This window comes from Martes martes (genome assembly GCF_963455335.1).
Source record: "Martes martes genome assembly, chromosome: 16".
Taxonomy (NCBI): Eukaryota; Metazoa; Chordata; class Mammalia; order Carnivora; family Mustelidae; genus Martes; species Martes martes.
Window position 1 is genome coordinate 43,313,715 of NC_137904.1, and position 18,311 is coordinate 43,332,025.

The 18,311-nt window shown below is 46.0% G+C and overlaps 1 protein-coding gene across 4 annotated transcripts in view; it reads right to left on the reverse strand.

Annotated features, from left to right (window-relative positions):
• The window catches only part of MED24 (mediator complex subunit 24), a 33,811-nt gene that overhangs the window by 13,827 nt on the left and 1,673 nt on the right, over positions 1–18,311 (reverse strand). Inside the window, exons 1-4 of one of the 4 annotated variants that reach the window (XM_080825927.1) lie at positions 11,727–11,774; positions 11,142–11,327; positions 10,971–11,053; positions 290–328 (exon numbers count right to left, since the gene is read on the reverse strand). In XM_080825927.1, the coding sequence (XP_080682053.1) occupies positions 290–328; positions 10,971–11,053; positions 11,142–11,271 (252 nt within the window). In that variant the 5' untranslated portion in view covers positions 11,272–11,327; positions 11,727–11,774. The other 3 variants (XM_080825929.1, XM_080825928.1, XM_080825930.1) reach the window with 3 other exon arrangements.

Sequence of the window (18,311 nt, forward strand, 5' to 3'; positions counted from 1 at the left end):
TCACACATGAGGCAGATGGCATATTCAGGATGCCTGCTCCTCTCTCCTCCAACCTCAGGTTTCAGACTCAGCATTCTTTCAACATCAGAAAGCGGCTCCTAATTGCCAGCCCCCACTTCCCAGGATCCCTCTCCCTCCAATGGAACGCGGCAATGCCAGCTAGAGGCACCATGTGCTGCCAGTCCAGTCTGAGCTCACACAGAGCAGTCAAGGAGGCGGGGTCCCATCTGGGACTACCATCTCTCCGCCTCCTGCCCTCCACCTAGCTCGTGAGTGGTTGCGGTCATACCTTACTGATAGCTGTGAGGACAGAGGAGTAGGACACCATCTAGAGGGAAAGAAGAAAGACAAAGTTCAGACTAGGGTCACACAGTTGAGAGGATTGAATACTGACGCTTATTAAAGTTCTGCAGCTCTCAAAAACCTCAACTCCTTCAAGAGTGCCAAGTTCCGTATTCACAGGCCACTAATTGTCCACTATATACAAGGTTCAAGTGACTGCTAGTAGGCAGAAGAACGGACAAGAATGATGTTATGTTTTTTTACTCCTACAAGTTCTATAAAGGATACTTTTATTTGGACAAGAAATGGAGACGAACAAACATTCCCTGCAATGAACAGGTAGCACCTAGACCCTGAAATAGGGAATTTCATTCTACACACTCTTAACTGGTTCTCTAGGACTTATTCTCCAGGACTCCTCCAGGACACCTTCTCTGATCAATCTCAACCCCCCACCCAAAGCTGAAATTCTCCCCCATGTGCTCCAAGTAACCCCCTTATACCGATTATGCCACAGTGGGTGCCTGTTGCCCCCACCAAACTAGGAGCTCCTTGAGGACAAGGATGCTTTTACTCAGTGACCACGGTGGACTTGCTGAGAATGTCTGTAGAATGAGTAAGGAAAGACACATCCTAGATCAGCATTTCTCGAAGTAGCTTCCAAGGTTGCACTGTTCGATAGGGAAGCCATTAGCCACATGTGGCTGTTTAAATTTAAATTAAATAAAATTGAAAATGCAGTTCCTTAGTCAGATTAGCCACATCACCAGTGCTCAACAGGTACATGTGGCTTGTGGTAACTGGACTGGCTGGCAAGATATGGAGCGTTTCTGTGATTGTAGCAACTTCTACTGCGTGATGGTATTCTGAAGATTCCCCAAGATATTACAAAATCTTAAACACACACACACACACACACACACCCCTTCTGTGTGATATGAATTCTGAGAAACCGTAAAATAAATAAAGTTTTCTTTACTATAGGGTATCTCTAAATCATAATACGAATGTAGACAAAAAGAATCTCTAAGATAAATGGGGGCAAAGTAAGCAATACTTCCCAAGCTTATTTGACTAAGCGAAATCCTACCTGAACTGTGAGCTCCCTGGGAACAGAAACAGAGATGAATTTATATCTGTTTCTCTAGAACCTAGCCTGGGCCTAGCACATAGTAGGTCTTCAGTAAGTCTCTATTGCTTTGGATTGATGAATTCTCAGAACAAGCATCCTGAAAAAACTGTACTTTAAAAATAAATCTCTGGGGCGCCTGGGTGGCTCAGTGGGGTTAAAGCCTCTGCCTTTGGCTCAGGTCATGATCCCAGGGTCCTGGGATCGAGCCCCACATCGGGCTCTCTGCTCAGCAGGGAGCCTGCTTCCTCCTCTCTCTCTCTCTGCCTGCCTCTCTGCCTACTTGTGATCTCTGTCAAATAAAATTAAAAAAATAAAAAATAAAAAATAAATAAAAATAAATCTCTGTTAGTAAAACCTATTCATCATCATCATAAGAATGGAGATGTAGTTCAAAAGAAATAACTAATGTGTCCTGAATGAAATAAAACCTACAGAAAGTCTTCTGTCACACTTTTTAAAAAATAGCTACAGCATGCTGATAAAATAGGAATAATATTTTAGAAAGTAGTTACATTTATATACTCAACATCAGTGGCAAAATACACCAAAATAAAAAAGCAGAATACAATGATAGAAACTGTTGGGAAAATCACCAGCCTCGTGGGTTGTCTTCCCTAGAGGAATAGAGATTTCCAAAAATTTAAGGAGAAAGTGAAGTCAGCCTCAATGGCCTTAGTATGCTGAATTTCACATGCATGGCAATGTCTTCTGTGTATAATTTCTCTATCATGTGAACAGAGTGCTCTCTGTTCAGACACCTTTAACTACTATTCTCGAACAAACAAGAACAAAACACACAGAGGAGTTAAATACACAATTAGTGTTCAGTGCCGCTCTCAGTAAGATGTTCTGTGAAGCCATAGCTGGTGTCTGATGGTGATCAGAAAGTTGGGAGCCTGCCTGGGCAGGATGACCATAACGTTCCAGGCAGAGTGTTTGTTTATTTATAACTGATGTCCCCATAGCAAGAGCTTGGCAGGGAACTGAACCTTGTTGGATACCAACCTGAAGGGGGAGCTGGATGTTCCCACTGAAACTGACCCCAACTACAAGAGAACCGCCCCCCATCCCAATTCTGTATGTTCTGAGGGACACTGTATGTTCTAATGTATTTATGGTCTCCAAATTCAGAATTTCGTCCCATAAGTTTGTGCTAACAGTATCAATAAAGCACGGCTACTCTTGAGACCTAAAAATCCTTTCCACACAGTGAACTCTTTGAACTGTTTCTCACAGCAGGATTGAGCCTATTTCACGCTTAATATATCTATCAATATAGGACTTCTCAGCTACCATCAGTCCCTGAGGTTAGAGCCCCTGTGTGGCCCACTGCATACCTGGCTAGCCCAGACGACCTGGGGCGCCCTCCTCTCCTCTGCTCGATATTCTACACCCCCACAACTACTCCTAAGTGCCCTCCACATGCACAGCAATGGACCGAAGAGCCTCTTAACTCTGAAGGAAGAAGCAGTGCCTAATTCTGCATAGCAGTTTACAAGTATGGAAGCTCCCGCATGGACATTTATTTCTGTTACTTCCGCCTTGCTCTCTCCCTCTTGCCTTCCCATCGGTGTTTACACATCTCGAGATTCTTCTATCTTTTAAAGAACTTCCCGCAGACACCCCCCCCATTTCCAATTAACCACCACGCTCTCTCTGCTGCTCTCAGAGACATGTGTTCTGAGCACTCGTCTCTACCTCCCTGCCTTCTGTTCACAACTCTGCCCACTCCAGTCACTTGTGTCCCTACCCCTGCAGGCATCTCCTCAGGAAGCTCATGAACAAACTGCTTGTTAAGCCCCACTGGTACTTCTCAGTTCCGATCTCATGGACCTCTCCGCAGCACCCAACACCAGGAAACACTTCTGCCTTCTTCGGTCCTCTCCTTCCTTGGCTACTCTCGATACCACTCTCTCTTACTCTTCTGCCAGCCTCAATGCCCTCTTCTTTGCAGACTTGTATGAGGAATCCTTTTCCTGAGTGTGTTCCCTACATGTGACTGGTTCCTCGGGGATTTGGCGTTGGTCATTTTTTTTTGCTCACTCGCCACTCTCTCTGGGCACTCTCGTCCATGCCCACAGCTTCAATTACCAACTGCAGTTGACAACTCTGAAATTAACAGTGCCAGTCTAGGCCTCTTCTTCTAAGTTCCAGACATGTATGTTCAACTACCTACCGAGTGTCTTCTCTTTGGTAGCTCACACAGGCACATTGTTTAATAAGGCCAAAATCAGGGGCGCCTGGGTGGCTCAGTTGGTTGTGTGTCCGACTCTTTATTTCAGCTCAGATCATGATCTCACGGCCGTGGGATCAGGCCCTCATTGGGCTCCACGCTCAGCTGGGAGTCTACTTGAGATTCTCTCTCTACTTCTCCCTCTGCCCCTCCCCCTGCTCGTGTTCTAGCTCTCTCTCTAAAATAAATAAATCTTTAAAAATACATGTTAAAAAAAAAAAAAGAAAACTATTTAAAAGAAAAAAAAATGGCCAGGGGCACCTGGGTGGTGCAGCTGGTTGAGTGTCTGACTCTTGGTTTCAGCTCAGATCATGATCTCAGTCATGAGACTGAGCACTGCGTCAGGCTCCACGCTGAGTGTGGAGTCAGTTTGGAACTTTCTCTCCCTCTCTCTCTGCTCCTCCCCACCATGCTTGCTCACTCTCTCTCTCAAATACATAAATAAATCTTAAAAAAAAAAAAAAACAGCCAAAATCAATGTCTTCTCCACCCATCAGCTGTACTCCAACTCTAACAATGGCCCTTCTCTTCTCCTACTGTGTCTTTATGATCCCATCAGCCATGATCTCAACCTCTCTCTCATGCCCCTCATCCTGGTAATCACCAAACCCTCTCATTTGCCACTTCCTGAATGGTTCTTGGATTCATCTTCTTCTTTGCTGCCACTTCCTGTGCTTGTGCTAATATCATCTTTTACCTGAATTACTGCAACAGCCTAAATCAGGGATTGGAAAACCATGGCTCACAAGCCAAACTGGACCCATTATCTTTTTTGTAAATAAAGTTTCATCCGGGGATGCCTGGGTGGCTCAGTCCGTAAAGCATCTGCCTTCCACTCAGGTCATGATTCTGGTCCTAGGACTGAGCCCCATGCTGGCCTCCTTGCTTAGCGAGCAGTCTGCTTCTCCCTCTCCTTCTTCCCCTCCCCCTGCTCCTCTTTCTCTCTCTCTCTCTCTCTCTCTCTCTCACTCACTTCCAATCTCTCAAATAAATAAAATCTTTAAAAAAAATAATAAAGTTTCATCAGAACACAGGCATGTCCATTTACTTATATACTATCTATATCTGCTTTCAAACTATAATGACAGAATAATAGTGACAGAAACCACATGGCCTGCAAAGTGGAAAGTATTTACTATCTGATCCTTGGCAAAAAAAGAAGAAGAAGAAAAAAAGCCTGGGGTTCAAGGCTGGCTCAGTAGAAGAGCATGTGACTCTTCATCTCAGAGTCATGAGTTTGAGCCCCAGGACGGTGTAGAGATTACTTAAATAAACTTTAAAAATATACATATGCTGGGGCACCTGGGTGGCTCAGTGGGTTAAGCCTCTGCCTTCGGCTCAGGTCGTGATCTCAGGGTCCTGGGATGGAGCCCCACATCGGGCTCTCTGCTTGGCAGGGAGCCTGCTTCCCCCTCTCTCTCTGCCTGCCTCTCTGCCTACTTGTGATCTCTGTCTGTCAAATAAATAATAAATAAAATCTTAAAAAAAAATAAGTGCAGCAAAAAATAAAAAATAAATAAAAATATAATATGCCTGGTGAAATGGTCTCCCTACCTTCTGTCTCACCTCCAACTCATTATTTTTTTTATTTCTTTATAAAGAATCTTTCTTTTTTTTAAGATTTTATTTATTTATTTGACAGACAGAGATCACAAGTAGGCGAAGAGGCAGACAGAGAGAGAGAGAGGAGGAAGCAGGCTCCCTGCTGAGCAGAGAGCCCAATGCGGGGCTCAATCCCAGGACCCTAAGATCATGACCTGAGCCGAAGGCAGAGGCTTTAACCCACTGAGCCACCCAGGAGCCCCTCTCCAACTCATTCTTAAAACTACAACCAGAGTGATCACCAGAGTGATCTTTCTAAAGTTAATCCACAAATTCCCCAAATCCATAAAGTCAAGGAAATCTCCATCAAAATACAACTGGAGGGGCGCCTGGGTGGCTCAGTGGGTTAAAGCCTCTCCCTTCAGCTCAGGTCATGCTCCCAGGGTCCTGGGATCAAGCCCCGCATCAGGCTCTCTGCTCACCAGGAAGCCTGCTTCCCTTCCTCTCTGCCTGCTTCTCTGCCTACTTGTGATCTCTGTCTGTCAAATAAGTAAATAAATAAATGATCTTTTAAAAAATACAACTGGATTTTTTAAAAAATAATTTAACAAGTTGATTTTAAAATTTGGATAAGAAAATGTGTGAAAACAGTGAAGACATTTTTGAAAAATAAAACTAAGGGAAGACTTAACCTAACCAGACATCAAACACACTGTAAAGGTTTAGTAATAAAACAATAAAGTACTAGTGCAAGCAGAGACAAATATATCAATGAACTAAACTAAAATATCAAGAAATAGACCTTTGTCTGTAAGAGAATTTAGGATATGGATGAATGGCCTATTCAATAAAGGCAGTTGAGCCAACTGTCCATCTGTTTGGAAAAATAAATAAATTTGGATCTCTTCCTCACACCACAATAAATTCTAAGTGGATTAAACAAAATAAATACACAAAATAAAACTGAAGTGTTGGCAGAAATAGGAGAAGAACATACTTTGATCCTTGGAGCAGGGAAGGCTTTAAGCAAGAGAAAGCCATATAGGCAAAAATGGTTAAAACTGACAACAAAAATATTAAAAATTTCTGCATGCTAAGAAAGTCAAAGCGGGTGTGCCTGGGTGGCTCAGTAGGTTAAACATCTGCCCTTGGCTCAGGTCATGATCACAGGGTCCTGGGATCCAACCCTGAGAGTCAGGCTCCTTGCTCAGCAGGGAGCCTGCTTCTCCCTCTCCCTCTGCCTGCCACTCCCCCTGCTTGTGTGTGCTCTCTCTCTTTCTGTGTCAAATAAATTAAATCTTTTTAAAAACAAAAGAAAAAAAATGAAAACCAAAAAGTTAAAAAAAAGCTGATAGAAAATTTCACAGATAAGGATTACAAGATCAATTATATTAAGATACTTAAAAGTCAGTAAGAATTCTTGGGGTGATAAAAATGTTCTCAATTGCCTGTGGTAGTGGTTGCATAACTCTGAAAATACTACAATTCAGTAAATTGTATACTTTAAATGGGTAAATTGTATAGTATGTGATTTATATCTCAATAAAGCTTTTACAATAAAAAAACAAACAAAAGAAAAACGGGCAACTGATATGCGTAAGCAATTCCCAGAGATATACAGAGAGCCAATAAACATATAAAAAAATGCTCAACATCACAGTTATGGAAATACAAATTATAATGTGATGTAATTTTTTGCTTTCTGGAAAGGAATTTAAAAAAATTCTATCCAACATTGGAAAGGTGTTGAGAAACACTGTCAAACACCATGGACGGGGGACGCCTGGGTGGCTCAGTCGGTTAAGTGTCTGCCTTTGGTTCAGGTCATGATCCCAGAGTCCTGGGATCGAGTTCCGCATAGGGCTCCTTGCTCAGTGGGGAGCCTGTTTCTCTCTCTCCTTCTGCCTGCCTCTCTGCTTGCTTGTGCTCTCTCTCTCTGTGTCAAATAAATAAATAAAATCTTTAAAAAAACAAAAACAAAAAACCCACTATGGACGGGGTATAAACGAATACCATCCTTCCTAGAGGGCAAATTGCAGGATGTACTATAATTGAATATGGGGGAATTTTTTTCTTTTCCTTCCTTCCTTCCTTTCTTTTTAGAGAAGGAAGAAGGGAGGGGGAAGGGCAGAGGGAGAAGGCGAGAGAATCTTAAGCAGGCTCCACACCCAGCATGGAGCCTGACTCGGGGCACGATCTCACAAACCTGAGATCATGACGTGGGCCAAAACTGAATCAGATGCTTAACTGACTGAGCCACCCAGGCACCCTGAATATGTGGGAATTCTTTAAACTAGCAATTCCATTTCTAGATATCTATCCTAGGGAAACGGTCCCAGAAGTGTAGACAAGTAAGTATAAGAATGTTCAATGAGGGGTGCCTGGGTGGTTAGGTCAGTTAAATGTCTGACTTTGGCTCAGGGTCCTAGGACTGAATTCCAAATCGGGAATCCCCGCTCAAGCAGGGAGTCTGTCCCTCTGCCCCTCCCCACCCCCGCTCATGCTCTCTCTCTCCCCCTCTCTCAAATAAATAAATAAAATCTTTAAAAAAAAAAGAAAGTTCAATGAAACAATGAGTATAACAGTAAAGAATTAAAAATCTATATTACAGTACACATGGAACATTATGCAGCAGTAAAAGAATAATGTAGATGAGTATGTGCTCACATGGAAAGCAGACATAAGCTAAGAGGAAACAGGAAGTACAAGAACTACATGCCGCCTGAGGGTTACTACTCAGCAATCTAAAAAGAATGAACTGATGACATGCACAGCCACATAGATAAATCTCAAAAATGTTTATTTTGGGGGCGCCTGGGTGGCTCAGGGGTTTAAGCCACTGCCTTCGGCTCAGGTCATGATCTCAGGGTCCTGGGATCGGGCCCTACATCGGGCTCTCTGTTCAGCGGGGAGCCTGCTTCCCCCTCTCTCTCTGCCTGCCTCTCTGCCTACTTGTAATCTCTCTGTCAAATACATAAATGAAATCTTTAAAAAAAAATTTTTTTTAAGACATATTTATTTATTTATTTATTTGAGAGAGAGAGAATGAAAGCACAGAGGGGAGGGGCTGAGGGAGAGAAGGTCCCAAGCAGACTCCGCACTGAACACAGAGCCTGACCCGGGGCTCCATCTCACAACCCTGAGACCACGACCTAGGCCAAAACCAAGAGTCGGATGCCCAAACGACTGCGCCACCCAGGTGCCCCTCAAAGACATTTGTGGAAAACAAAAGAAGACAGAGTATAGAGTGTTTGCTATATGGTTCCATTTCAGTGGATTCCAAATATAGACAAGACTAATCTACAGTGACAGAAAACTAGTGGTTGTAGGAGGATGGGATAGAAAGGGGCACAAGAGAACTTTCTGAGAAAACAGAAATGTTCCATATCTTATTTTGAATGTTAGTGACATGGGTATATACAATTGCTAAAACTCATTGAATTCGTCTTAAGATCTGCATTTTTGTTACATGTTAAATAGCTATACACACACACACACATACACATACACATACATAAATGCTACCACATCATTCCTCCACTTACAACTCTTTAAATGATTACTAAGTCCAAACTCTATAGCATCACCCACAGGTCCTTTATCACCCACAGGCCTCCCTATCTCTCTCTAAACCAATCTCCTTCTTGAAGTGCTAGCCCAGCAGTTCTCAAAATATGGTCCAGGAACCCCTGGAATCTATGAAGTTAAAACTATTTTTTAAATACTGCTAAGATGTGGGGTGCCTGGGTGGCTCAGTAGGTTAAGCCTCTGCCTTTGGCTCAGGTCATGGTCTGAGGGTCCTGGGATCGAGCCCCACATTGGGCTCTCTGCTCAGCGGGGAGCCTACTTCCCCCTCTCTCTGCCTGCCTCTCTGCCTACTTGTGATCTCTCTCTCTGTCAAATAAATAAGTAAAATCTTAAATAAATTAATAAATAAATACTGCTAAGATGTGATTTGCCTTTTCTTTTCTTTTTTTTTTAAGGTTTTTTTTTTTTTAATTTATTTGTCACAGAGAGAGAGGGCGAGTGAGCCCACAAGCAGGCAGAGCATCAGGCCGAGGTGGAGAGAGGAGCAGGCTCCCTGCCGAGCAAGGAGCCCAATGTGGGACTCGATCCCAGGACCCTGGGATCATGACCTGAGCCAAAGACAGTGGCTTAACCAACTAGGCCACCCAGGCATCCCTGATTTGCCTTTTCTACTCTCCCACATTCTCCCACAACAGTATGTAGAATGTCCCAGAGGCTCCATGACATGTGAATCATATAATTAAATGTGTCAACAACTGGAATATCTGTGTAACTCAGTAACAGATATGTTCCACATGACCAATTCATGACATTATAAAATTATGCATGAGTAAAAGATCTGTTCAAGGTGCAAGAAAGAGACCAATGGATTTTAATGTAACAGAGTATAAGAAGTTCGAGTGGAGCCTGGCTGGCTCAGTTGGTAGAGCATGTGACTCCTGATCTCAGGGTCGTGAGTTCAAGCCCCATGTTGGATGTAGAGTTTACTTAAAAATCAATTAATTAATTTTTTTAAGTTCATTGATATGGTTTCACATCACCTGTTGAATTTAGTGTGTCAACGAATATCCAGTTATCTGAAAAGCTTATTAACATTCTCTGCCCCTGGGGCACCTGGGTGGCTCAGTGGGTTAAAGCCTCTGCCTTCAGCTCAGATAATGATCTCAGGGTCCTGGGATTGAGCCCCGCATCCGGCTCTCTGCTCAACAGGAAGCCTGCTTCCCTTCCTCTCTCTCTGCCTGCCTCTCTGTCTACTTGTGATCTCTGTCTGTCAAATAAATAAATAAAATCTTAAAAAAAAAAATCTCTGCCCTTTTCAAACTAAATATCTGATGTCTGAGGACAGATTTTTCTTCATACAATTCAGCCAAAATAACCTACTGCAACAATTGAATGCAGAAGCAGATAGGAGAATTCAGCTGTCTTCTATTAAACCATTAAAGAGATTAGCAAAAACGTAAAATAATGCCACTTTCCTCACTAGCTTTTTTGTTTTGGAAAATATGGTTTTCATTAAAAGGCTATTTATATTAACATGTAATATAACAGGCTTTATTTAATAGACTTTACTTTTTGTTACTTTTATATAAGTTCATAAATATTTTTTAAATTCCTCAGTTTCATTTCTAAAATGGCAAATATGGATACATGAAACACATATAAACAAAAGCTTTGTGGGAGTCTCAATAGTTTTTAAGAACATAAAAGGATGCTGAAACCAAAACTACTGCTCTAGCCATACAAATTTTCGGTTCCTAAACAACACGCGATTTTTGCCTCCCAGGCTTTACATATGCTTTTCTTTCTGCTTTTCACCAATCTGCCTGGCTAATTCCTATTAACAATAAGTTCTTAGTTTAAACAACACTTTCTCCAGAAAGCCTTCCTTGATTGCTGACTGAATTCCATGCCTCTCTCACATACTCTCCTAATACTGTCTTACCCTACATCATAAACCCATCCTGTGACTGATTGCTTATTTTCATGTCTGTTATTTCCCACTAAATTCCTTGTGCACTGGGATCAGGTCTTGTTCACAGCTATATCCCCAAGGCCTACACCACTGATGCATTCATGAATATTTAAGTTAATATAACATTTATCAGCACCAATGAAGTATTATTATTTTCACAAGACAACTGAGGCTCAGAGAAGTGTTGTGTTCAAATTCACCTAGAAAGTGTAAGCTGACAAGTGTACTCCAAGTCTTTTACCTTGAAATCCTCACTCTCTGGAATAGATGGGGCAGTTTACCTGGGAACTAATGGCATACTTCAGGTAGGACAGGATGAGAGGATTGGGGGAAGGTCCAATCATGGCCTGCTCCAGTAGTGCTTCTGCAAGGGGAATAACAAAGCAAGACTGAGTGGTTATAGCTTTTCTGGGTTTAGCCTTCCCATCCTTCCTTCCTACTTCCATTGAGACCTGCTAGGTTGAGAATGTCCCAGGTGGCTCCTTTGGGAAAGAATTTCTTCATGTTGATTGCCCACTGGTAGTCACTCCATCGCTCCTTCCAGGCTTGCAAAATGGCTTGCTTCAAGTTCACTACCTTCATGATTTCACTCTGACAAGGGGCCGGTGGCGGTCAGCTCTGCGGTGGAAGAAACTGAGCTAAGAGAAGGAGAGAGGGGATTCTGAATTAAAGAACTGGGGAGGGCCGAGCGGAATGAAACGGATATAGGGAGATTTAAGGGAGGTAGAGGAATTAGAAACAAAAAATGGGAAAGAGGATAAGGAAGAGATTCTGTCAGGTTCCTTCCTCCATCATCCTTTCTTCAATTGGAGCACTAAGAAAAGGGTGTCCAAGGGCCTTAAAGAGTGAAGAAAGAGGATGGCAAGGGGTTAAGCCTATTCCGATTGCCTAATTACGCCCTTAGCTCTGGCTGCGTCCCTCAGACACTACCACCCCAAATCCAGAGTTTTTTTCTCTAGTTCTTCCACCTACCCCAAGCTTGAAAGTATAATTCCCTATTTCCTTTTCATCCACCACCTCCCCAATTTCAAGCCTACCGTACAAACTAGTTCTAGATCCTAGATATCTCCATCTTGGCACTTATCAAAGAGCTTAACTTCTATTGGCTGGGAGTAAAAATCATGAGCCAATAATAATGCAGCAAGAGACAGGTCGCTCCGCGATGTCTTCTGGGAATTGTAGTTCCTTGGACAGTGCTGGCGAGGGCGCGAAGGGACTAAGCTCTCCAGCCCACATTGTTTCTCTGCTTTAGAGAAGGACATGTATAAGCTGAAACATCAGAGACTCAGGGGGCGGAGGGAGCGGAGAGCTCTTGAAAGACCGTTCTCAAGCAAGCGTCGCCCAAAGACGTCACTACTGACCAGGCATTTAAATGATATTCTGACCCCCTTCCTTTACACGCTAGTTACTATGCACAGCAGGGGTGTGGCGTTCGTTCAGTAATACCTCTTACTCTTTCTAGACTTTTTTTTTGGGGGGGGGGCGGGAGGGGTGCTCTTACACCCCTGGGTGTACCAGAATCCTTATTTCCTCACCTGTATTCCAGAGTTGACACGGGCTTGATCAGTTGTACTCACTTCACCCTTTAACCCCCAAATTTGGCAGTCCTCCCAGAATTTCCTGGCCCCGCATACTGCTTGAATATGGGGAGAAGTAAAGAGGAAACTGAGGTTAAGGTTATCAAAAATAAGGAGAATCTAAGAAACTGTCATAGCCAAGAGGGCTTAAGGAGACATAATTATTAAATATAACTTGGCATCCTGGATGTCCTCCTGGAACAGAAGAACACTGGGTGAAAACTTAAGGACTATGAGTAAAGCATAGACATTAGTTAATAGTAACATATCAATATTAGTTCATTAGCTGTTAAAAATACCATACTGGGGCACCTGGGTGGCTCAGTGGGTTGAGGCCTCTGCTTTTGGCTTGGATTGTGATCTCGGGGTCTTGGGATGGAGCCCCACATTGGGCTCTCTGCTCGGCGGGGAGCCTGCTCCCCCCCCCCCCGCCTGCCTCTCTGCCTGCTTGTGATCTCTGTCTGTCAAATAAATAAGTAAATAAATAAATAAATGTTTAAAAAAAATACCATACTAATGTAAGAGGCTAATAAAAGCAGAAATTGGCTATGGAATGTATGGAGCCCCTACTATGTTCAAGTCTTTTCCTATAAGTCTAAAACTACCCTTTTTTTTTAAGTTTATTAAAAACAATACAATGTCTTGCTTATCCTAGGGAACAAAATCATGCATAATTATATTCAGGGCTTTAGACATTAGCCTTCTTTTCCACCTTCCGTGAGAAGCTCAGAAGCACATGCTATTCACCTCTGGCTCCAATGTCTGAGCCTTCTCTATATATGGCCCTTTTCCCTGCCCTGTCCTGGGGACAGATCGTCCCTAACATTTATAATCAAGGACAAGAGCAAACATGGAGGCCACAGCCAGCATTTTGCCACCCACTACTTTCAGCTCCCCCACCCCATACCCTAAGGCTGATATCCCAGTCCTTGAGGCCGAGTTCCATCCCTATTTTCCAGCAACCATTCTTTGGCCACACTTTCGCAAAATCAGTCATCAGGGGGATGAATCTGGAAGCACAGCGCACTCAGACTCTACAAGCAAACTTGTTGGCCCTTGGGGCAGAGAATAACAGGATTCTGGGTATGGGAGCAAAATCACAACAGGGAGACAAGGACCCCTATTCTCACGGGTAGAGTGCAGCTGAAGGTGCACCAGATCACAGCCCTCTGAGGTCATTACTGCCTATAGCCTCCCCCCCCCCCCCGCCATGTACCCATCCACACTGCCTCCATTATGCTCCCCTTTGTGCCTACCTAAGTGACACCACTGGGAAATAGTATTCCTGCAAAACAGCTGCCAGATATGTGGAGCCAAACTTCCAAAGCAGGAAGGAGGGAGAACCCAGACTCCTCACACTTAACTTCCAACCTGCCCCCAGCCATACTTGAGACAACCACAAATCCCACACTCACTCGCCCTTGAGACAACCACAAACCCTGTTCTTCTGCAGCCTCACATGTACCTGGCCTCCCTTCTCCTAGGCCCCAACTCTGCCTTTGTCTACTCCCTCCACCCATTCCCTTCCGGTGACAGCACCCCAGCACCCCCTCCTTTGAGCCATCCCTGGATCCTATAGCTCCTTTCCCATCCCTCATAGCCCAAACTGTCCCTCTTAGAGAGAAGCTGTCAACTTTGGGACTGCTCCTGACTGAGTTAGTGGGTGTTGGTACATTTGTGGGAATATCTGGGCCCTGAGGATAGTGATATTCTGAGCTTAAACCATCCCTCTCTGGCAGAAAGCCTGGCAGATCTCTGGGGGGTGGAGGGGTACCTCCTTCCCACTTCACAGTGGCAGGGAGGCGGCGTTTGTAGTCAGGCCATCTGCCTTCCCTGTCCCCCCACCTCTTACCAGCAGCTCCCTTTCTAGGCTTGGCAGGGTTCCCCCAAGGACTGGACTCCTAAGGGACTATGAGGACTCCCTTAGCTCTGGACATGGGCCATCTTCAATTTCTCTACTTTGACTGTCCTGCCTCTCTGGTCTGTCAATATCAGAGACAGCCCTTCCATACACCACCTCTTCCCTCCACACCACATTAGCTTCCCAGGACCCACAGGCTCCTTGGCTGGATCCTCTGTCCCCAAGGATGGGACTCTCTGAAAATCCTCCTGTGAGTAAGAGAAGAGGTATCAGCATCCCTTCTGGATAGAAAGGAAACCGTCCCTCCACACAGCTCCTCTCAAATGCCCTCCTTACTCCACTTTCTTTTGCCGTCCATTTCTTCCCCCTCAGCACTGATAAAGGCTGAGCTTCCACCTCTGCTCCCTTAGTTCCAAGCCCCAACCTCTTCATCTTGTTGGCTGGTCTGGCGGGGGAAGGGGTCCGCCTGGAAAAGTGGGGCAGATGGAAGCCACCCAGGAGGAATGACATGGCAACATTGGAGCAGTGGCAGGAAAGGAGCTGGTAGGCCAGCGGGGGGGCTTGTGGCTGGGTAAGGGGCTGTGAGAATTAGGGCTTTTTGGTACCCAAAGGGATGGGGACATTTCTTATCAGGGCTAGAAAAAAGTGTAAGGAAAAGTGGCACGAGTCTAGACCCAGAAACACTGAAATGCTTGGTAAGCGTACAAGGCACAAAGGGTCTCAGCATCCCTTCTCTACATGGGGAAACTGAGTCCTTCCCCTCCCCTAGCTGGAAAATTTTCTTTGGATGCTTGCCTGGGTCCCCCCACTCTGGGGAGTTAATTGGCAGCAGGTGCATGGAGAAAGACTTGTTCCCACACACTCATATCCAGCTGGTTCCAAACCAGTCCCCTTCCCCGACCAGTCCCACATCAAAATCCCCACTTCTATCTCTCTGGGGGGAGAGGGGGAGGGGAGGGGAGAAGCCTACAATGTGGACCCACCTCAGGACAGTTCCTGGATCTCCCACAGTTCCCCGTGTCTGTCTTCCCACTGCCCCACAGAGGTCCAGAGAGAAGCCAGCCAGGACAATGAAAGGCAGATTTGAACTAACCATTGGAGTAGTTTCCTCTCCAACTCCCTGAAGGATGACTTCCCTCTCCACACTCCCAGCTCAGAGAAGAGACGTCCTGTGATCCCCAGGCCTGGACAGTGGCAGGGAAAGGAAGCCAGCCTGTCATTTCCTCTGCATCACCCCTCCTTCCAGGCCCTGAGAACCACTCTACACTCTTGGCCTCCATACCAGCTTGTCCCATCTCCTTTCATTGGAGGGGGGAGGGCTGCATTCTGGTAAGGCTCAAACTCTGTGGTAAAGGACACTCTGCCCCTACCCTCCTCCCCTCTCTCCTGGTAAAGGCAGGATGAGGAGGCTCTATGCAAGAGTGTGAAACCAGGGACACCTGGGTGGCTCAGTGGGTTGAGCCTCTGCCTTCAGCTCAAGCCCCACATCTGGCTCTCTGCTCCCGCCAGGAGCCTGCTTCCCCCTCTCTCTCTGCCTGCCTCTCTGCTACTTGTGATCTCTGTCTGTCAAATAAATAAATAAAATCTTAAAAAAAAAAGTGTGAAACCAAAAGCTGGAAAATGTAGGGGGTCCAATATCTGGCACATATTAAATGCTTAAAAAAAAAAAGGTATCAAAAGAATGAATAAAAGTAGAAGAACCTCTGAAAGGCAACCTGGAGAAGGTGTCAGCTTCTTTTTCCACTTCATCCCTCAGTTACCAAGAGCAAGGTTCAGCCAGGCCTGAGTCCCTTCCCTGGCCCTCTGCTTTATGACCCATACCCAGGGCACCTGATGGGACAAAGATGATCAGGAGGGGGACATTAAGTGGCCCATTTACCCTCAGCAGGTCTAGAGTTGGTGAATTTCCCAGTCTCTCATCTGCCAGCCAACTGATCCCCAAGTCCCATAAACTGTCCCCCCTTTCTTTTCTCCATTTCCACTACCTCTTTTTTTTTTTTAAAGATTTTATTTATTTATTTGTCAGAGAGAGTGAGCACAGGCAGACAGAGAGGCAGGCAGAGGCAGAGGGAGAAGCAGGCTCCCTGCTGAGCAAGGAGCCCGATGTGGGACTCGATCCCAGGACGCTGGGATCATGACCTGAGCCGAAGGCAGCCGCTTAACCAACTGAGCCACCCAGGCGTCCCTCCACTACCTCTTCTTGATTGAAAGATCACTGAGGGGGAGAAACACCTGAGGTTTAGCTTTTCTTAGCTGGTTTCCCCTGCTGTCTTTCCAGAACTCCTCAATAAGTGGGGCTGTGTCTGCAGAGTCAGGGGGTATCTGCTGGGTACTTCATCACTTGCTGACATCACCCAGAGCCCAGGAGCTCCAGATGGGGGAGGGGTGGGATTACTGAGGCCCAGGTCACATTCCAGGGCAGGCTGGGAGAGGGCCTGTCCCCTGTTTCCACACCCCCCCCCAAATGTTTGTGGCTTCTTGGCAGGGGTGGAGGATACTGTGTGGGGTCTTGGCTTCCAGGCTTTGGGGGAAGCTCTTCAGAAAGATATCTGGATCCCCTGATTTCTAGGGGTGGGACCCTGAGAAATCTTGGGGTGCTTCCTAGCAACAGTCTGGGAAGGAAGGAAGGAGGAAGGGAGAGAGGGCGGGGCCCAGGCATAGCTGCTCCGATGGGAGCCCAGAGAACAGGCTGTTCCTGCTGCCTCCTTGGCAACCAAAATCTGAGAGGGAGGGGACCATCAGGCAGATCCCCTTGGAGGGTATCTATCCATCCTCACTTGTGCCCCACCCCCACCCCGCTCTCCCCAAGGATTCAGCCCTGAAGCAGAGGTGGGGGGATGGGAGGAGACAGCCTGAGTGGGGGTTTCCTGGCAAGGACGCAACAGAAACTGGGGCTGAAATGACTCTGAGAGGAGCTAGAAGCTTCAAGAAATGGGGGTAGGCAGGATGAGTGGGGCAGAAAGGGGGCTGATGCAACACCAGGCAGGGGCTATAAGCCCAGACCTGGGCTGGATCCCAGCATCTGGCCGTATGCCTGCTTTAGAGGCCGTGTGCCCTTCACTTTGCCCTTGCCCAGGTCTGTTACTAGCCCATATTGGGAGCCAAGGCAGAGAGGTAAGGAGAAGATGGGAGTGGTAAACTCTTATTTTTGAGTTCCAGGTGCCCCACTCTGCCCCTGGTGGGGTGGGGGGGGAGGTAGATCAGGAAGCACTTCATTTTCTATGGCTTTGGGTCTAGGATTTCAAAAAGTCTCCCTCACCAGATATCTTTAGGGCCTTTTGTCAGAGAAACAAACGTGGAGGAAGCTGGAGTGGAAGGGAGACAAATCCATAGCACTTTTGTGTTCCCCCTCTGGACTGCGTCACCCTGTCCTGATTCAGATTAGTGCTAGACTTCCCCATGGCCTCCTGGTTCTGCCTGATGGATGCAGAGTATAAATGTAGTTCATCTCATAAAGATATCCCATACATGGGGCTTCTAGCTCAATTCCCTGGGCAGTGCAACCCCAAGAGACTATTCCTATCCAGGGTAGAGCACGCACCCTAAGCACTGAATATCACAGCCTTGCTCCCCCGGGGGTATCAGACAAACATGATCACTGAGACGTAGCACTGACTGGCAGACAGCCAGCCTCAGTGCACCTCGCACTGCACACTGCCCTGACTCTCCACGATGCAGCCTTCCACCCCACACTGCTGCTGTTGCATGTCCACTGCAAGCCCAGGCTGAACCCACAGGTTCACGGACTGCATGCTGACTCTGCACACGGTAGACTCAAATTCCCAGTGCAGCTGCCACTGAGCACTGCAGGCTCCCTTCTCCCACTGCATACCCCTCATCATCACCCACTCTGCAGCCCGCAGGTTTCATCCCAGCCACCCTTGTTATCCCCATGATTCCCAGGGGGTCCCAAGAGAGGCACCTTCCCCTCCCCTGTGAGTTGCAGACCCCAATGGTGCTCCACCCACCCCACCCCCACCCCAAGAGAAGTGTCTCCAACAGAGATGAGGATCCAAGAGCTTGAGAGGGACATGAACAAGGGCAGCCCTACTCAGACAGACTTAGAACCCCACACATAGCAAGTGATTCTGCACAGTATAAACCAGGCAATTGGTAGAGCAGTTCCCCTTAACACAGACATAGACACAGACACACACACACACACACACACACACACCACCCCA